The sequence below is a fragment of the Octopus sinensis genome, unplaced genomic scaffold (assembly GCF_006345805.1).
Source record: "Octopus sinensis unplaced genomic scaffold, ASM634580v1 Contig11471, whole genome shotgun sequence".
Taxonomy (NCBI): Eukaryota; Metazoa; Mollusca; class Cephalopoda; order Octopoda; family Octopodidae; genus Octopus; species Octopus sinensis.
Window position 1 is genome coordinate 71,787 of NW_021832378.1, and position 22,492 is coordinate 94,278.

Here is a 22,492-nt window from a genome sequence, read left to right on the forward strand (position 1 = left end):
ATGTAAAGAGGGATGAAATACCTATTTCTTTACTACCCACAGAGAGGACAAACAAGGACAGACAAATGGATTAAGTCGATTATATCGACCTCAGCGTGTAACTGGTACTTATTTAATCAACCCCGAAAGGATGAAAGGCAAAGTCGACCTCTGCGGAATTTGAACTCGGAACGTAGCAGCAGACGAAATACTGCTAAGTATTTCGCCTAACGTGCTAACGTTTCTGGCAGCTCGCCACTAAACATTGTGCCTGGCATTCTAATGATTCTGCCTGTTTGTCACCTAAAAAGCTAGAACTAAATATGGAAAACAGTATTTTATTTGGCATATTACTAATTCTGTAATTCAAATAATGATTTTTTTTTTCATCATAAGGTTACATGTTTGATGGGTGATAACAGTTGTTTATATCAACAGCAGTATTTGACTGATATTTATTTTATCAACCAGGATGAAATGCAATCAATGCATTTAAGCTAACTATATCTGGCCCAAATATTCTACCTATTTTATGGTCAAACTGACTAGATTCAGCCTCTTATACCTGCGCTTTGATGTCCTTCCTAAAATAAATAATCATGTCATCGAAATCTTGAAATATATGACATAATGAAGGATTAATTCAAATCAATGTGAATAAATAAGCATTACATTTGACTGGTTAATCTAAATGGTAGAGGATTAACATATTCAGAAAACTAAAAATTTGGGAGAAGGAAAAAATGCTTTATTATCTGTAGATTGTCGACATTCTGTCTTGTCTGACACTCTGTCATTTCTAGTGTCCCTCTTAACAATATTTTATAAGTTCCTTCCTAAACCACCATTACTTACACCTATTGTCATTTTGTTATGATGTTTACCAAACATAAGGCAGCAAGATGGCAGAATCATTAGCATGCTGGGCAAAATGTTTAGCAGCATTTCATCCAGCTTTACATCCTGAGTTCAAATTCTGCCGGGGCTGACTTTGCCTTTCATTTTTTTCAGGGTTGATAAAATTACCAGTTGAGCACTGGAGTTGACGTAGTCAACTTTTCTCTCCCGAAATTGCTGGCCTTGTGCTAAAATTTGAAACCAATATTTACCAAGCATTTAATGATACCATCTCAATTTTATGTACAATATCTTGATACCAATATACTTACGACAGTTCTCTTCATCATCACCTTTTCTGCAGTCTCTTTCTCCATCACATCTCCAAGTGAGTGGAATGCACCTTTTATGATAAAAATATGCAGTTTTTAGTGTTGACTTTAATGTATACATTTGTTTTGATTGAGCAATCCTGGAGCATATATATATATATATATATACCTTCATTTATTTTCTTCTTGCTCAGTAAAGCTAGATATTTTATTTCACTGTTAGCAATATTAATATGAATAAATACAAACTGAAAATTAGCCATTCAAAAAAAAGAAACAATGTCATTGTTGTTTAATTACTAATGAGCCTTGACCAAACAGACCTCTGTTCCAAGGAATTCTAGTCATAACCATACTATTTTATTTTCAGGTATAGTGAGTCTAAAATCACATTTTCCAGAATTTCCTTCCTTGTGTAAGATGTTATAGCGTGAACTGAAGGAAATTTGGCTGCTATTTCTTGTAAGGCTGAGTGGCTAGGCAGAGGCTCATCTGTTGACTCAAAAGGTAATGCTTATTAACCAAATTTGTATTCTAGATATTTCTTTTTAAAATTAAAATAACATGACATAGTAAAAAGTAAAATAACATGACAGAGTAAAAAGTAGAATTTAAAAAAAAAATTTTGGAAATTTTCAATATTTCTTAAGTATCGTTACAAAAAAAAGGTAAAAAATCTTACACATTTGTTCCTTTACATCGCATCTGGACAGGAGAACATGTTGGTTTAGGTTTAGTTGTAGCTGTAAAATTAAAATAACTTCAAACATATTGTGGTTGATGAAAGCTGTATTTGACATTTATTAAATAAGCATTTAATTTTTCTGTTTATTCCATTTTCAGGAGAGATTTATCATTCTAGAGGTACATAGAAAATAAGAGAACTTCCTCCTCCTCCTCCTCCTCATCATCATCATTATCATCATTACCTCCGCCAAGGAAGGAGGTTATGTTTTCATCAGCGTTGGTTTGTGTGTCTATCCTTCTGTCTGTCTCTCTGTGTGCAAAATTACTCAAAAAAGTTGTGAATGGTATTTGATGAAACTTGCAGAAAAAGTTGGTAATGACACAAGGAACAGATGATGAAATTTTGGTAGTGATTCAGGAATTTTTATGGATTCTTGAAGGATTTTTCATATGTTATATTTACCTTATATGGCCATTGTTTGTGGTGATTTCAACATGGATCTCCTTGAAACCCCTAACCATGAGATCTTGACAGCTATGAGCCAGTTTGGGTTCGACCAACTACTCCCAAAACCCACCACCAACTATGGAAGCCTACTAGATCATGTCTACATGAACCAGGATCGTCATCCATAAGTCACCGTAACTCACTGCTACTTTTCCGACCATGATGTTGTATGTGTATCACTCAAGTTTTAGATAATTGTTGTTTCTTTTTAGTTGTATGGTGAAACCAACTTGCTGTTGTCATTGATGTATTATAACTGCTTCAGATGATTCCTGTTTTTACAGGGTTTTTTTTTTAATCATATGGATGTGTTATTTTTTTTTACTCCCACCAAGGAGATTGTGTTTTTGCCGGAAATGGTTTGGGAAATTGGGTGATTTTCAGCATGCATGTATATGGGTGGAAATGAGCTGCTTGGTGGAGGTCTGCGCTCTCCAAGTGCTTTTCTAGTTTAACATATATCTTCCGTGTTAGCATGGGTTGGACAGTTTGACAGGAGCTGGCAACCCAGGGAGTTGCACCAGGCTCCACTTGTCTGTTTCGGCATGGTCTCTATGTTTGGATGTCCTGTCTAATGCCAAACACTTTACAGAGTGCCCTGGGTGCTTTTTATGTGACACCAGCATGGGTGTTTTATATGTAGAACCAGCATGGTTGCTGTCATGTGGTACTGGCATGAATGCTTTTTATATGGCACCAAGAGTCATAGAGAAATGTCTTAATTTATTAAGTCTGATGTCCAGAAAGTAAGAAATTATGTGCACCAAAATGCAACATAAAATGATAGAAAGAAACCAGAAAACAATAATATCTGTTTTTGAAGGAGTTTAGCACTAAGAAACTTCATTTAGATCCAAATTTACAAATATTGCAAAGTATAAATAGACATATTTTCTGGAAACAATACAAGATTTAATCAAACCTACATAATTTAGTTTTTTAATTACAAAGAATTTATAATCTTCTGTAACTGATTTTAAATCTCATTGTTATTTTAGCTCATTAATTTTACAGTCAAATTAAGTTTTGCAGGAAATATCTATACTACATACTGATTTATATTTCCCCTTATAATGATCTGTTACTGTTGAAGTTTTCATTAAAACACTAATAATTGCCTTATTGCCTTCATTTGGTGTTTAAATTGTTTTTAAAATACTTACTAGTAGTCGGTGCCACTGTTGTTGGGTATGTAGTCACAGTTGATTCCACTGTTGTGCTTTCTGTAACATTTTTACATTGATCAATTTTACAGTATCCAAACTGATTTTTGAAAGCTGGTGCTACCCAACACCATGGACGCTTATCTTTATCAGGATTTCGACAATGATTGTGGTTTCCAAGACCCTACAGAGAGGTGAAGAGAAATTTGGTGTTACAAATGTTTATATTTTTTTTTATATGTTGCTTGAGGTATGTGTCAGATATATTTTGATGGAGATTTTTTTCAGAATAAATTCCTCTTGTAATAGTAATAACAATTCTTTCTACTATAGGTACAAGGCCTGTTTTAGTGGTAAGGAGGTGGGTACTGGTCCAGTGCTCAATTGGTGCTTATTTCATCAACTCGAAAAGGATGAAATTAAAAGGCAAAGTTGACTTTGCCAGCATTTGAACTCAGAACTTATAGAGTCAGAAGAAACACCACTAAACACTTTGCTCAATGTGCTACTGATTCTGCCAGTCCGTTATTTGAACTTCAGAAAGATTCCTAGTAATAAAAAAAATATCCCTACTTAAATGACTGTTGTCAACAAGTATCTTATTCTTGGTTACGTAAATTGACATTGAACTATGATCAGTTATTTTTACACACTGGCAGAAAACTGCCCACTGGACGGTTTCTTTTTTTTTTTTTGCTGGTCACAAAATCATATTTATACATTTAATTCTCAATTCGTATAGTTTTTCTGATATGTCAGATTTAATTTCTCTTCATATCTGATATTTATGTAACAACACTCCCTCATTCAATAAATAAATTCAGAATAATAGCAAGGACTCAAAGATAGTGTTATAATTTATGAAGAAATCTGGTAATATGCTGACATAACTTAGCTACATAAATATCCTTGGTTCACCATATATATGCATATCAGATTTTACAACTTTGCCAGACAGTGAACTAGAAGGCACTCCAAGTATGTACTGTGAAAGTTCATACTGCAGAACTTACTTATCTGCTCTGCATTACTTTTCTGTTATACATATGTGCATATTTATGTATATACATATGGAGGCGCAATGGCCTAGTGGTTAGGGCAGCAGACTCGCGGTTGTAGGATCGTGGTTTCGATTCCCAGACCGGGCGTTGTGAGTGTTTATTGGGCGAAAACACCTAAAAGCTCCACGAGGCTCCGGCAGGGGGTGGTGATCCCTGCTGTACTCTTTCACCACTCTTTCTTCAACTCTTTCTTCTGTTGGCCTGCTCATTCGAAGGCTAAAACAATGCGAACGCATTGTGACCAGCGATGTGTAACTACATCTGATGGACTGGTCGGTCACGTGATAGTGATAGTCACATGATATGATATACATACGTATATGTATATACATTTATGATATATATATTTATGTATTTCAGCATTAATAACCTACATAAACACACAATTTCAGATGTACAAAGATGGAATTATATTTATCTTATTCCTATTCATCATATAAACTATGATAACATGAACAATAATCTCAGCAAAGGAATCAGTTGTTGAAATATACAACAGATTTCATTTTACAACCCTTTGTGTAAAGAGAGAGAAAAGACAAAGAGGGAACATTATCTCATGGTGTTAAAAAACATATCTCAGTGAATTAAAATTAATTTTTGTAGTTGAAACAAAAGAAAATCAAAAACCACATTTTGATAAAAATATATCAAAATTAGAATTTTTAAGAATATTTTCGGCAGTGTAGACTTTAATAATTAAGCTAATTAATAAGCAGCAATCATTTGATGTCAGCATAAGGAGACAGAGACATATACACGCACACATGACAAGCATTTTAAAGTTTCTATCAACCAAATCTATTCACTAGCTTTGGGTGCCAAAAGTTTCACACAGTGGGATTGAACTAGGAATCATGTGGTTGGGAAGCAACTTTCCTGCCATACATCTATTCCTGGATATTCTGCATATCTGTCTAGCCTGTGCTAGCATGGGAAAAAGTGGAGGTTAAAAAGCAAACAAAAAATATAAATGACAAGTTATATATATATGTATATACAGATTAATATACCATCATCATCATTATAATTTACACTTTTCTATGTTTGCATGGTTAAACAGAGTTTGTTGAGGTAGGTTTTCTATGGCCAGATGCCTTTCCTGTTGCCAACACTCAACTGTTTTCCAAGCAAGATGCAGTGACATAAAGAATGGTATTTCCTTTGGCATATTTGATATCACAATGAATGTGCTGGATGACCTGCGTTAATAGTCTCAGTATTCTCATCTAATCCTGTTAGTGGCACTTAAATACATGTCAAAGAAAATACCATGATCTATGAACTTGTGTACTAATGGATAACACCCATGTTAATGGTAACATATTGAAGTCTGTCCTAATACATTACTTTGCAGAAATGTCAACAACCATATTCTATAAGACAAATAAAAGTAGGGAGTAAGATTCATTCAAAGTATTAAAGATGTACATAATAACCACCTAACTGTTTATATAAAGAGATTTATTACTTGGCTCTCGATTGATGACTGAGTAGAACCTGAAAGAATTACAAACTAAATGTCAAAATTAGAATGACAGTGCTTAGAAAGAATTCTATTATAAGTGTATTTCTCTACACAGGATACTGTGTCATTATCTTAGACATGTATGGTAAGGAAAGGATATGGTATTAAAAGTTTGCATCACTAGAAAATTCTAGAACTATTCTTGTTACATAGAAACTACTAGTGATGGTGCCACATAAAAAAGCACTCAGTACACTCTATAAAATGGTTGATGTTAGGAAGGGCATTCAGCAGTAGAAACCAATCCAAAACAGACAATGGAACCTGTTGCAGCCCCTGGCCTTGCTAGCTCTTATCAAGCTGTCCAACATATGACAGCATGGAAAACGAATGTTAAATGACAATGATGATGATGATGAGAATCTAGAAAACAATTCATAACCTTGGCATAGGAACCAGAAGTACTTATAAAAAAAAAAAACGAATATAAAAGCCACTATGGACCTTACAAAGTAAGAATTCAGAATTTAATATAGACAAATTTTGTTAAATTCAGAAAAAGAGAGTATTATTTAGCTTAGCTAGAAAAATGAATATTTAATATTTAGAGAAGAGTCTTCATTGGAAAGTGGATCCAATGAAAATAATGGATATTCTCTTTCATCATAGCAACCTAAAACACGTTTTGTTGTCAATTTCATTGTGCTGAAAGGCTGTGATCTGGCAGAATCATTAGTATTCAGGACGATATGCTTAGCAACGTTTCTTCCAGTCCTATATTCTGAGTTCAAATTCTGCTAAGGTTGACTTTGTCTTTCATCTTCTTGAGGGTTGATAGAATAAGTACCAGTTGGGCACTAGAGTCGATGTAATTGACTTACCTGTTCTCACTAAAATTTGTGGCTTTTGCTAAAATTTGAAACAGTTTTACTGTTCTGAATCTGGAGGGCATGAATCACCTGTAAGCTCATCACATTTCAATGGTTACATGTAATTTTTTCTTGATTGAATTGAACAAAAAATAAAAAATTTACTATTCATTCAGTTTAATTTAAAATCTCAGATAATTAATGTCACTAGCTAATAGCGTTTTTGCTCACTGCTAACAAAGTTTTACCTGATGCCATAAAAAATGATAAGAATGTTTATCAATAAACTAGAAGTTATTACCTTTGTTTATTTATCGTATTCCTCTCACTAATTAATTTATGGATATTCAAGGTGGATTATATGAATGGTTTTTATTTATATCAGTTTTTTTTATTCTCAGTATCAATTATCTAACTATGTATTCAAACCATTGTCAAGATAAGCAATTAAAATTCAAAGTAAACTTACTGCATTGGGAGAGTTTATTGTGTTATATTTAAAATTCTCTGTCCATTTAAGGCAGGGTGTTCCTCTGACTGTTTCTGATACAGACCCTCTGTAGGACACACCATTTCCACTGTAACAATCTGAAAGCATTAATGAGTCACATGAACAACTTACACAAAGCCACATATATAATTGTACAAATTATAAGTATTTCTTACTTTGATTCAAAACCAATATGGTTTTCCGGAAGAATTGTTGTTGCATGCAGAGATCATTGTTTTTTATTAACCCTCAAGAGACAAAAGGGAAAAGTCCATCCTGATGGGATTGGAAGTAATGAAAAGAAATATTGCATGAATGTAAGTATTTATGGAGCGGAGTATACAATTTCCTGCGAGTCAGACTGCCACATGGCCCCAGTAGACAAAATAGAAAAGGTGTTGCTCCAGAGAATGGTGAGGGAGATGCACTGGAACAGCAACCCTGAGTCATGGGGATTACACTTGTGGACAGCAGTCACTGCTCCTGTAGCGATGAGCAAAGATATGGTCTAGGGGCCAAGAATGCCAGAAGTCTTTGCTGCCACAGGCTCAACCAAATATGGTAATAATTACTGCAGTAAGACTACATAGAGGGGTCGATCGGCCAGCACAGAGAGCTATGTAGTCATCCAAAAAATTATTGGAGGAATTTATAAATCTAATCCATTACAAACTACATATTGTTTTACATGATTTTGATTCTGATTATCCTGGAAGAAAATCTGCAAATTTTTGCAAATAAAAGTGACTGGTTAGTTGAAGGAACATCTCACCATTCATTTCATCATCATCATCATCATCGTTTAACCTCCGCTTTCCATGCTAGCATGGGTTGGACGGTATTGACAAGAATTCATCCTGGGAAGAAAGGCATGATATAACCAAAGGTTGACTTAGCCATGATGACCCACTATACTCCTAGACCTGTAGCCAATTAAGGATAGGGTTCTATAACATCAATCATGTACAAATAATGCAGTTGAATGATGACACAATGTATTTTAAGGTATATTTGGTTATGTGCAGCCTAATGTATAAAATTTTGTTTAAAACACTATATATATATATATATATATATATATATATATATATATGTATATATACACATAAAGGGTGAAATATAATTAATTTAATTAAATTAATAAATTTCACCAAGTAGTTTTTTCGGTATGGAAATGACCATATTTGGTAAGGATTATATTAATTATAATGAAGGGTTAATTGCAACAAGTTGCTCAAAACCACATTCCGAAAATATTAGAAATAGCAGCCAAATAGGTCACTATTTCTACTACTAGTAAAAAAGTCTCCACAAACAAACAGAATTTGTAACCCGTATATGGTGAAGAGAAAGAAGACAACGAAATCCCAGCCTATTGGATTAATAGGCTGGGATTTTGTTGTCTTCTTTCTCTTTACCATATACGGGTTACAAATTCTGTTTGTTTGTGGAGACTTTTTTACTAGTAGTAGAAATAGTGACCTATTTGGCTGCTATTTCTAATATTTTCGGAATGTGGTTTTGAGCAACTTGTTGCAATTAACCCTTCATTATAATTAATATATGTATATATATATATATATAAATTTATATAAATAAGGATAAGATCGTTAATTTAAATATCGATCTTATCAAGTGGCCAGCATGGTAATAAAAACCTTCAAAGGTAATAATTATTATTAAAATTATAATTTAGGGTATCTAAGAGATACCACCACGCTGGAAATAGCAGTCAAAACTTGACTTTAAAACCACATTAAATGTTCGTACAGCACCAGGAGAGGAAACAAAAGGACAAAATAAATTAGCAAAAAAGTTACAGAATTTTCCAGTTCTTGTCATCCCTAACTAATTCATTTGATACACTTGCATACTTTTATTGTCTTCTCCAATTAGACCCTTATATTAAAGGACTTCATTCCATCTTTTCTCCTCAGAACTGTCTTCCTATAGATCTCACTCTTTCCTTACAATGAATATCATGCTTAAGTTCAAACAATCATATAAACTTAACCTAGTTCCTTAGTGATATCTCAGAGAACATGAATGTTCTTCTAAACACTATTCCTTCTTAGAATGACCGCTAAAAATAAAATCAAGGTGGAGAACCAGCTTGCATACTTACCTTCTGTGAAATCAGGTGTTTTTTTCCGTTCACAGATAAAACCTGTGACTGAGTTACAGTTAGATGTCTTCCAGAAGAAGTAACTAGTCATGTACAGTTCTCCATCATGCTGAAACATATTGGATAAACTAATACATCTCCCTCTTTTGCTTGGCTCTGCAGACTTCTTATCAGGCATCCATCCTGTAAAGAAATGGTAGTACAGGCTTGTTCAATTCTAGGTTTAATGTTGACTTGTCACACTGAGCAGTCTGCACCATACCGTTTCATATCACACTCGACATAATTGTAAAACATTTCTCACTTCACATGTAGACATTTATAGCATAGTTTCATGAGAGCATCAAAATGTCCATCAAAGCATTATTCATAAATATCATAAAAGACTACCATTTTAACCCTTCAACATTTAAACCAGCTGTATCTGGCCCAAATATTCTCCTTGTCTTATGTTCAAACTGATCAGATTCAGTTTCTCACACTGACCCTACAATGTTATTCTAAAAATAAACTGTTATATCATTGAAATCTTGAAGCTATGAGATAATGCATGACTAATTCAAAACAAAGTGAATAAATAAGCATTACCTTTGACAGAGTAATCTGAATGCTAAAGGGTTAAACCATATCACATTCTGTAATATTCCCATCTTGCTCACTCAATAACAAACATTTTGAGTAAAAACACACATAATAGATCAATGTCAATTGTACAGCTCAATATATACATAAACAACAAAATATATACATAAATAAATAGATACATAAATAAATGATAAAGGCAAGTCAATAAGTGCTTAATGGCAAGAGAAAGACTCATATCTCATTCTCTTTATAGTATTATAGAATTCAGAGCTAAACTTTTTACAAAAGTTATATTGAGTGCTTCCTTTCCTTTAAGTTTGAAAGAATATTCAGATTTATAATGGGCTTAAATTTTGGCACAAAGCCAGCAGTTTTAGGGGAGGGATTAAGTTGATTACATCGACCCCAGGGCTCAACTGGTATTCACTTTATTGATCTCCAAAAGATGAAAGGCAAAGTCAACCATGACAGAATTTGAACTCAGAACTTCAGGTTGGATGAAATGCTGCTTAAGCATTTTTGCCCAGCATGCTAACAACACTGCCAGCTTGCTACCCAGGCCAGATTAATAATGAACACCCTAAGGTGCAAATTTTGATAAACAACTCAATGATATCCGGAGTAATCATAAGAACTAAAAGTGAAACATACCATTTGATACAGGTTTATTTCAGCGAATGACAATAATAAAATGGATAATGGTGATTGATGAGATGTGATTTCGTATCTCATCTGAGTTGCATCATTCTTCTGTGCTCTCAGAAATTAGTACTACATTAAGCATCCTGTACATTTCTTATCCAGTTGCAGAATTGGAAAAAGCTGAGATACATGACTCAGGGCTGATAGTTTATGAAAATAATTCAAAATGTGGTTATTTCAAAAATCATTATCAAAGCAGTTGGTCGTAGTTTCACCTTCATTATTACTAAATTTAGAAACGTTTATTCTAGTCTATTCCAGTTTGAAAAGTTAAAAGGCTTAAATTCTGAGATGCTTTTATGCTTTAAAATTACTATATTTACCAGGAAACCAATAGAAAGTAGATATAGCTTCTCTCTCATATCTCCATGCCCAATTACTTCCATACCTGAAACCATCTGTCAACCAGACATGATTATCTACAAAAAATGGGTAAAAGGAAATAATCAGTGGGACATGAACACAACAATACTTAAGGTTAATATATACAAACCTTGCTCATTAGTACAAGGTATTTTAATATGCTGCCACATTTTTTGATGGAATTTTTTTCTGTAAAAAAACTTCAAACTATATTAGTAGTATATATATATATATATATATATGTATGTGTGTGTGTGTGTGTGTGTGTGAAAGAAAAAAAGGTGTTCAGAATGAATATGAAGCAATAATATGTGATATGTAAATAAATATATATTTTTACAACCATCCAGCATTCTGAACGCCTTTTTTCTTTCATATGTATTAAATCTGTACATCACCCCTAATACTTCTTATATATATATATATCATCATCGTTTAACGTCCGTTTTCCACGCTAGCACGGTTGGATGGTTCGACCGGGGTCTGGTATATGTATATGTATATGTATATGTATATATATATATATTATATATATATATATATATATAATATATATATATATATGTATATGTGTGTGTGTGTGTGCCAATCTCTCCACCCTGAAGACAGAGGCTGGTTTTACAGCAATGTTTATATGCAGCCGCTGCTGGCTGCATATCCTTTACTTTTTACACACTCCATCCATCAACATTACAGATATCATGTAATTCCAAGCCGCCAGAACAGTTGTCAGACCCAAAATACCATACCCTCTCCCCTTGAGAGACACATAAAGACACACACACACACAAAGACAAAGACACATACACACACACATCTGCAACAGGCTTCTTTCAGTTTTTGTCTCAAAATTCACTCACAGCGCTTTGGTCAGCCCAAAGCTACAATAGAACACACTTGCTCAAAGTGCTATGCAGTAGGACTGAACTCAGAACCATGTGGTTGGGAAGCCATGCCTGCATCTACCACTAAGCTACATGTATCAAGCCCAAATGTGTTTATTTGTGAATTTGCATTGTTAGCTCTCCTTCTCCCCCTCTATCTATTTCTCCCCCTCTCTCTCTTTATATATATATATATAATGATGATGAATCTTGTGTCAGTTTCAACAATGAGTTTACTAATTGGTTAATCAACTGAACTACCTACTCCTTGTATTATAATGTCGGTGGCTGAATGTTCCACAGACTTTCGTTTCTTTAACATAATCCTGGGACAGAATCAGCATCACCCTTTACATTACAGGTATATCCACCCAACAGACTTCTACACAGTTGCCATCTGCCCAACTCATAATGCTCGGATGAATCTGATTCACTGTGTAGAAAAGAAGATACTTGACAATGGAAGCAAATCTGGGACCTCATAAACAATTGTATTCAACACTATAGACTAATGAAAGGCAAGTTGTTTATTCAGTGTTCACACTTCTTCCAACAGCAGTGATCTATTTTTATGAAAGTTAGTTAATTGTGGCTAGAGGATATAAGAGACCAAAATTGAAATGTCTTGGGTTAGTGACGTGTTAATGACAGGATAATAATCATGAAGTATTTGGTTGAAAGTTTAGTACTATATTAGTTATAATTTTTATACATCACTGTACAGGTGATGAATAACAATTCCTTACATGGGAAAAAAATTCTGGCAAGGAGTTCATGCATATTTAATGACCATATTTGATGGCATATAAGACATACATTTTTCAATAAGTAAATAAATGAATTAATAATTAAATACCCTCCCACTGGTCCTACAAGCAAAGTTTAGGCTCTCATAAACTTCGCTGCACCAACGACTTTTTTCCTGTATATGTGCTATTGTAATTAAGGTATGTCTGATATACCCATGTGTCTTTAATGCCATCAAATATGAGAGTAATACTCTGTAATAGTTATATTTCATTATTATGTACTAAAATTGAGGATAATATTCAGCTGATAGGATTAATATTCAGTTTGAATTGTCACTAATTAAAATTTAAAATAAAGATACTTTGGAAGGAAATTCTGGTGTGAGTAGGTGATTAGACACAAGATTTTGTTAAAGGAAACCTGTTTAATAAAGTACATAACATTCAAAAGAAAATTATTTGGATCCGTTTCTGAATGTGTGTATGTATCATAAATGTACTGTACCAGATGTATAAGAATTACTCCAGTAAAAGTCATGTTTATACATTTCATAACTGTTAAAAATTGCTTAAGAAAAAATTACTCCAAAAGTTTATGACCAAGGATGACATTTAAAGCAATTATTAAAGAAATTTATAAAATTATGCTCTTACCATTATTGGTCTGAAGTAAAACTGAAAGAAACGCATTTTCTTCCAAACTGTCAATAATTACTAAATGACTATCTTTAGTGTAACACATTTCTTTGGCATTGAGTCTTCGAGCATTGCCGATAAACAAACGATAGCAACCACTTGGACCAGAAATCCAACCAGGTTTGCAGCCTGTCAAAATACAATACATAAAAAAAGTTTATATATGGAAAAGTTTATTTTACATACATAAATTTCAAAGATACATTCACATACCTTGTGAGGTAAATACAGTGACAGAAATGGATATTAGTTCCTAGGGTTATGTTAAGGTTTGAAAGGCTGGGGTTAGTAAGGTGAGGTAAGATGCTATAATCTACTCACCTCTGTGAATTGTAAAGTAGAGGACTGCTACCCCACTGCATAATCAACCATTTCCATCACTGGCTATATGCTTTTATGAGTATGTTTTATTTGTGCATACATATGTATATGTTAGCATATGACTATGCTTATGTCACTGTGCAGAAAGGCTTGGTGGAACATTTATGTGCATACATTTACAGAACTGTAAGTGCATCTTATAATATCTGCATGTATGCATTAGAAGTTAAGTATTAACATCTATTTGTATTGTGTAAGTATGTGGATATATATATATATACACATATATATAAGAGCCATAGATGAAATTCTTTGCCTTTACATCACTTAGCTCATTTTGTTTAATCTATACAAATTACCTTGGCTATAAATATGATGCGAACCTTTCTATATGTCTATGACCCTTGGCTGCTGGAGATAGGTTAGAACAATTATTATACTAATAATACTTATTGAGGCAAAAACAAATGTCCATATCTGTCCTCTTATCTTTAATAGCATGTCAACTTTGGAGACTTCTTAAATCTTGATATCATCTCCTGTATCGTTTAGTCTAGAATGGACTAAACAGAACAGAAGGATACATTTGGGATGGAAGAGTTAATGAAGAAGTCAAAGATTTCCAGACAATGGATATATGATAAAATATCATCTCCCTTTCTAATATGGTGTTGGTATCAACTTTCATTTAGTAATTGTGAGACATCCTTTAGAAGTGGAGATATTAGGTTGTCTGGAAAGTTCTGAGTGTTTTTTAATATGCAAAAAGTGATAAAAATAATTGACCTTTCAATAGATTTTATTCAATGAAATAATTTCTATTATTATTAATGACCATTGCCCATTTTTCAGGCAATTTAAATATTCCATCAGCATAAAATTTGAGTGGTTTTGAAGAAAAAAGTTATCAAGATGCATTTTGACTCCATCTAAATCGTTAAATGTTTTTCATTGAAACGAGTTTTGTAGAGACAAAAACAAATGGTAGTTGGGTGGCATGACATCAGGAGAATATGGTGGATGAGGTAAGAGATCTCAGCCAGGTTCATGTAACTTTGTTCAGGTAGCCAAAGATACATGTGATCGGGCATTGTCTTGTTAGAACACTACCACTTTCTTGTTGGGAATCTCCAGCCTCAATTCTTTGAATTTTTGCTTCAAATTGGCCAGCTGACGACAGTACACATCAGAATTAAGGGTCTGGTGTTGTGGGAAAAGCTCATAATAAATAATGCCTTTATGATCCCACCAAACACAAAGCATAGCTTTTTTGGTATGGATATTTGTCTTTGGTTGCTGTTTTTGGGGATCTTTATGCAAACACCAGGATCTTTTTTGCACTACATTTTCGTACACAATCCATTTTTCACCTCTAGTCACAATTTGTTTCAAAATAGGCGTGCTTTCATTCTTTTTCAAAAACATATCACAAACAGAATACTGGTCCAAGCAATTCTTTTCTGAGTGTTTGTGAGTGACCCATACATTATAGCGAGAAATGTACCCTAGTTTCAGTAGGTGTTCATGAGCTGTACTTTTAGAAACTCCCAACTCCTTTGCAAGTTCTCAAGTCATGATATTTGAGTTTTCTTTAATTTTTGCCTTCAAAACATCTTCATCCAATTTTGAAGGTCTACCACTGCAACTGTCATCTTCCAAGCTAAACTTTCCAGCCTTAAATTTTGCAAACCACCTTCGAACAGTTGATTCACCTACAGCATCATCACCATAAACTTCACAAATGATTTTGCAAGTCTTTACAACATTTTCTCCTTCTTTACAAAAGAAAAGCATTACAATGCAAATATGAAATTTTTGGTTGTCCATTTCAAATGTCAATAAAGAGTAACTGGAATGAAAGATAAATCTATCTTTAGTCAGGAACAAAAAAGAAATGCACTACCGCTTCAGGCAACACCAAAATTTCAACTGTGTAATGTTTCAGGTGTGTTCAATGAAGCGTTAAAAGATTTAGCTTAAAAAATGCTCAGAACTTTGTGGACAGCCTAATAATTTTAATAAAAGTTGTGCCATAGAAAACCTACCTCAATGAATTCCATTCAATTCATGCTAGTATGGAATAGTTAGATGCTAAAATGATGATGATGTTGTGGTGGTGGTGGTGGTGGTGATGACAACGACGATGATGATGACAGTGATGATGGTAGTGTGATAATGATGATGATGATGATATATATATATATATATATATATATATATATATACTATCTCATCCATATTCACTCTGCAGCTGATTTATTCTAACATCTATAATCTGTGTTGTATTTGTTAGAATTTTTATAGTTGATAGCCTCTTGTATAATATACTATATATCTATCCTATCTGATTACCATCTATAATCTACAATTAATCAACTGAGCATCTATATCTAATCAAATCACTCAATTTGTCTGATATCTGTACACTGTAAACACATCAGCTTGTTATCTTGAAGTTATACATTTGATATATTCAGTTTTTGAATTTATCTGCTTAAATATTTAGCAATCAAACCAAAATCACTATATTTGATGCAAAAAAAAAACCATCTTAAGAATACGATTGTAACTTGCCAATCTATTACTAAGTCATCAAAGAAATCTGACCTTTCAAGACTTCGTTTGGAACTGTATCTAACAACAATTTCATCTTTGGCACTTTATATTCAGTGCATTTTAGACACTGCAAGCAGACAGCAGAATGCACATAGCATATGGCAGTCAGCAGGCAGTAGTAGAACCAGAAAAAGGCAGTAGTATTGGGTTGTTCCAGAAGTTCGTGCCAATTTATAGTAGCTTACCTTTTGACTTATCCTCCCAGGCACCTCAATTCTGGAAAGAGGGTATTTTCAAGTTAAAGGAAAGGTGGAGACGCATTGTGCAACAAAATGGTTCATATGTGGTTGATTAAAAATGTAATGGCAAGTATTTATTGACCTTTTTCTTTCCTTTAAAAATCGGCACGAGCTTTCCGGACAACCCAATAGAATCAGCTGCAGGCCAGAGTGCTGGTACAACACAAGAACAATGGACAGTGGCAGCAGCAACACACCATGACCAGCTAATATCTGTAGCGTACGCTTGAGGGAAATTCCTCTCTCCCTGTTATATATGGACGTAGTAGATAACAGCTAGCCTTCAGCTGCCCTTTTGGAACCTGTTGTGTCCACTACTCTGATTTGTTAGTATTGGCACAACTCGTCTCTTGCTCTATTGTGCGCCAACTGGCAACCCAACCAATTGCAGCCTTCTGATAAGGCCACGTGATACAATCTCTTCTAAACCTCTGGTGAGCTGACTGCACCCTATAAAACTCTAGCTTCACATTGAGTCGAGGTCTTTCGGTTCCAGACCCTTTAAGGTCTAGCCACTGACCACACAGGACACAGCCAGTTCCAGCGACAACACAACAGCAGCCACATGGAGACTCACCAATTTTGTCCAGCAGCATTCAGGACCTCTATCTCTGTCACTACCATTCACCCTAACATCAACATCATCCCTCTACGTACACAGCAACAAGCAATGCTCTCACAGGTTCCAACACTGCACTGTTTGTGAATCACTTCACCATGGTTAACAGCAAATACAACCTGCGAGAACTTCCTGTACCAAGTGACCGGCAGCAGCATCATAGTCACAACTTCACGTATGACATGTACCTCAACAGACTCTGCATTACTGTCACAACTTCTTGATACAGCATTTCAACTATCGTGTACCTTGACTACGAACTGGTATTTATCATCCTTGTATCTGAACATTCTTCTAAAGTCATATTATAGACTCTTTCAATGCTCTGTACTTATCGCACACACATACATCCATGTTTGTACACACACACTTTGTTCTCATGACGGCCTGTCTATTATCATGCATATATGACACACACACACATGTTAACATATAAATAAAATCTTCTCTTAAACATTCTACCCATTGTGTCTCTCTTTTCCTTCTGGCACATATATGCATTTATTCTTTTCATATTTATTGTATCGACCATGTGATGTGCAAAGGAGCCATTCTCGTCAACTGACTTTGCATGGTCGTTTACATTCTTATTCTAAAAATGATTTCGTTAATTTTTCTTCTGAGACTTACCAGGGTTCGGTTTACATATAACTCCAGCAGCTTCATCCTTTTTACAGTCATGCTCAGTATCATATGAACAATATTGCAAAGCACTTTCATCTCCTTTACAGTCGGTATTATCCATGAGAAAGTCTTCTGATTCTGCCAACCATATCTTGAATTTCCTGTAGCTACTTCAGCACCCCTAAAAAATAATGAAATAGACATATATCCATATATTTATATATATATATATATATATATATATATATATATATATATATATATATATATATATATATATATATATATATATATATATGTATATATATATATGTATATATATATATATATGTATATATATATATATATAGAAAATAGTAAAAAGTGTAAAAACTACAGAAGGCTTGTTTTAAAAGGTTAAAAAATATATATTTGAGTCATTATGTCAGAAGAATGTTATAAATTTTTTTCATACAGTGACATAGTTTTTGAAGAAATTACCGGTTTCATGTTTAACTTTTCAAATTTCTCAAAACATTGTGTTATGATTTCGTTAAGAAGTGTAAAGAAGAGTTCCAGGTAAGGGGAGGTAATAAGTGATTTCTTCCGGTGTAAGGGAGATAATCGCTTTATATTTCTTGCCTTTTTTTAATGGGGTGAGTTTCTCCGTATAAGAATGTTAGAGTGGTTAAGTTTGGGCTTATATTTTTCAATGAAGAATGTTTCCTTGTTTAGTCTAATTTGTGTTGGTGTTCCAATAGCACATTGATAAAATGGAAAGATTAAAAATTGTGGTAGTAGTTGCTTTGCGCATTTCTCAATATGCTCACTAAAGGGTATCATTCTGTATTCTGGGAATGCAATCTGTTGTCGATGCAGTGTGCATCTACGTCTGAGTGATAGTCCCATGGACCCCACGTAGTTTTGGTGGCAGCTCAAGCATCTTATGACATAAATTATGTTTTCAGAGGCACAAGTAAAATTAGATTTGATCTTGAATTTTTGTCCCTCTTTGAAGAGGAATTCTGATCCTTCTAGAAGGTTTGGGCATGTTGCACAGTTTGGTCTACCACATTTTTTTACTTTTGCATCCGTAATTTCAGAAAGCAATTTTGCCTTTGTGAGAATCTTTTTAAGTGATTTAGGTTGTTTGTAGCTTTTAATGATTTTATGTGTGTTTAGAATTTCCTTTAATTTGGGGTCCTTATGAAGTATTGGTAAATTCTGGGTGATGATGGTGAAGGCTTCTTTGTTTCTGGGGTTGTATGTGGATATGTAAGGTAGTATTTTCGGGGAAGGTGTGTTGTTGTGTTGAACTTTTCTCAAAGTTTCTATGTCGATTTCTGTTGCACGACTGATCCCATCCTCTATGAGTTGAGCTGGGTAGTGTCTGTCAATTAGGGTGTTTTTGAGTTCTTGTAGTCTAAAGTTCCTGGTATTCTGTTCTGACACTATTGTGCATATCCTTCTTGCAAGGTTGAAAGGGATGTTTGTTTTAGTGTGTCTTGGGTGGCATGAATCAAAAAGTAGGTATTGTTTGGCGTCTGTGGCTTTGTAAAAAATGTCTGTTTCTATTTTAAGGTTAATTTTTTAAATTAGTATATCTAAGAATGGGAGCTCCTTTTGGTTGTATTCCATTGTGAACTGTATATTTGGGTTGATGCTGTTCAATAGGTTTTTGAATTTTAGGAGTTTATCTGTGTTTTCATTCCAGAGTATAAAACAATCGTCCAGGAATCGTTTCCAATTCTCTTTTATGTATTGAGAGAGGGGGTTTCCAAAGGTTGATAAAGATTCCTGGTAAATAATTATTTCCAGGTAGCCCATTGTTAGGTTCGCAATGACTGGTGCTGCCCTTGTACCCATAGCAATTCCGGATTTTTGATGGTAAAATGTATTGTCAAACATGAAGTGGTTATTATGTAGGATGAATTCAACCGATTTAGTAATGAATTCTTTACTGATCCTTTTTGGTATTTCTGCCAGAAATTGGTCCAGCCAGAACTGTATTGCCTCTAGTCCATAATTATGAGGAATACTGGTATATAAATTAACTACATCAAATGAAACCATGATTGTTTCTTCCTTGGCTTTTTTTGGAAGGTGGTTTAAAATATCCAAGTCATCTCTGATATGGCTATCGATATGTTTAAGGAAGGGTTTCAGGAGGATGTCCATAAATAGACTTAATCTGTGTGTTTCACAGCCATTCTCATTTTTACATTATTTCTTTTTGAGAGTTCGTCTAAGATCAATAATACCTGTTGGAAACTCTTTATTTCTTTATTTATGCACTCTTTTCACCTTGAGTGTTTGTGTGCTTTTTTGAGAGCCCTTTTCTGTAACTTGATGCCAATTTTCTTCATAGCAGTAGTATCTGTTGAATATAAAAGATGGCCTTAATGCGATTAAATCTGTCTCAGTTTCAAGGAGAAGCTGCTTCAGAGTATAATCATGTATTTTGATCATACAGTGATTTGGTTTGGTGTTCTGAAACTTTGATCAAACAAGACGTGAAAATTTTAGCATTTTCAAGTAGATTTGGGAATTTTCCAGTGGGAAAAATGCATTTCTTGTAAAAATCAACGATTGATTATGAAGAAAATTTTGATCTTAAGAAATCATCACACTGAAAATCTATAAGTTCAAGTTGGAACTTTTCAGGGACATTCTCAATATCTACATCAAAAGGAGTGTCAAATACCTTAGGTAGGTTCTCACATTTTCAAAAATCATCAAAATGTGTCAAAAAATCGGCCTTCAATTTCTGAATGCTGTGGACAAATACATCAGAACCAATGTTTATGTGCTAGTTGAGATACATAAAATGAGAGTAATTCCCGTTTTTGGTTGTGACTCTCAAATTTTTGGTTCCCATTCAAATGCGGTAACATATCCAAACATTTGAAATAAGACCTTATTCCATCCTTGCAGTTCAAGATTCAGTGAGTTCATATGCATTGTTATGTCAGCTTGGAATGCTAGCTTAACAACCCATTGTGGATTCCTTAAGAAAGAGGTATCATAGTCTTTGCTCTCCAAAAATAAAGCAACCTCCTCTCTCAGTGAATAAAAATGTGCAAGCATTTTATCTTAGCCAACGAATATTGCAGAAGTAAGTTAGGTCACTATACTCAGCCTCTGTCTGATTAAGGAACTCCTGAACTGGCAGTGATTGAATCTTCTTGATAGGATGAAATTCACTAATTGACAACTTGAATTGGAGTGTCTTCACACACAAAGCATCTTGATGTATAATGCAATGTAGCTTGAATAGTGTCTGTTCTTGAAGTAAAGCTACCACACCTTTTTTCTCACCAATCATTGCTGGTGTTCCATTGGTGGTCACCCCAACCAATTTTGATAAATCTAAGTTAGATTGAATCACCCTGTTCATGAGGCTGTCATATAAATCTGATCAGGTAGTTGTATTTTTCAAAGAAATAACTTGTGCAAATTCTTCCACAATGTTAAAGGTTGGAGTAACAAAAAAAGCAAAAACCACGAGTTGGCAGGTGTCTGTCATATCAGAAATGTCATCTTCATCATCATCATCGTTTAACGTCTGTTTTTCATGCTTGCATGGGTTGGACGGTTTGACCGGGATCTAGGAAGCCAGATGGCTGCACCAGGCTCCAGTCTGTTCTGGCAGTGTTTCTACAGCTGGATGCCCTTCCTAACACCAACCACTCTGTGAGTGTAGTGGGTGCTTTTTATGTGTCACCAGCACAAGTGCCAGGTGAGGCTGGCAACGGCCACAATTGGATTGGTGCTTTTTACGTGCCACCGGCATGGAAGCCAGTCTAGGCGGTGCTGGCATCGGCCACGTTTGGATGGTGCTTTTTACATGCCACTGGCATGGAAGCCAGTCAAGGCGGCACTGAGCAATGGAAAAACATTCAAGACTTTGTAACACACCTACCAAACTTCTCCTGACACCGACTGCCATTTTTTCAATTCTTCACGTGACTGTTCTTGAGGACAAACTGATTTCAGAAAATAATTTTTTTTGTCTTTTGTACTATCAGGGCCTGTGTTGGAGTGCTACTGTCTGACATCTCAGTACGTATTGAGCGTGAATCTTTATGGGCGTTTTCACATGGTTACGCAGTGCAATTACTGTCAATTAAATCCAAAAACAAAGGTGTTGAAAAATAAATGGTGATGAAAGTTATTCAGGACTTGCCAAAAATGCTCCATAAGCTGGATTAAAATACTCAGCAAGCTGGAATCGACCTGTGGACCAGGGTTTGCCAGCCCCAGCTATAAAATGACTTTGATAGGACACCAAGTGTACATCCAAAGTAACACCGACTGGATGATACAACTGGGAAGGCAACATGAACAGAGTAAGAAACTGCACTCACTCTCAAAGGAGGCATATAAATAAAGACCAGAGCTTGACCTCCCTAATTATGATGATGATATGGAGGACACATCACCCATTAAGGCAATAAAAACGTGTAAAATGAAAGCCAAACAGAAAAGTTTGAAAGAAATATCAAGACTGTGGTAAGACAAACTGCTGCATTGGAAATACACCAAACAAGCTGGGGAAGCTTAGGTAGATGTAAAAAGAACCCATCAGTGGCTGCA

General features: G+C 34.5%; 1 protein-coding gene across 4 annotated transcripts in view; it reads right to left on the bottom strand.

The window, feature by feature from the left end:
* The window catches only part of LOC115228951 (serine protease svh-1-like), an 88,910-nt gene that overhangs the window by 63,828 nt on the left and 2,590 nt on the right, over positions 1–22,492 (bottom strand). For all 4 annotated transcript variants that reach the window (XM_036499057.1, XM_029799397.2, XM_029799396.2 and 1 more), the window contains exons 2-9: positions 17,924–18,098; positions 13,457–13,627; positions 11,130–11,225; positions 9,520–9,702; positions 7,374–7,492; positions 3,507–3,690; positions 1,831–1,891; positions 1,149–1,219 (exon numbers count right to left, since the gene is read on the bottom strand). In XM_036499057.1, the coding sequence (XP_036354950.1) occupies positions 1,149–1,219; positions 1,831–1,891; positions 3,507–3,690; positions 7,374–7,492; positions 9,520–9,702; positions 11,130–11,225; positions 13,457–13,627; positions 17,924–18,038 (1,000 nt within the window). In that variant the 5' untranslated portion in view covers positions 18,039–18,098. The remainder of the gene's footprint in view (positions 1–1,148; positions 1,220–1,830; positions 1,892–3,506; positions 3,691–7,373; positions 7,493–9,519; positions 9,703–11,129; positions 11,226–13,456; positions 13,628–17,923; positions 18,099–22,492) is intronic.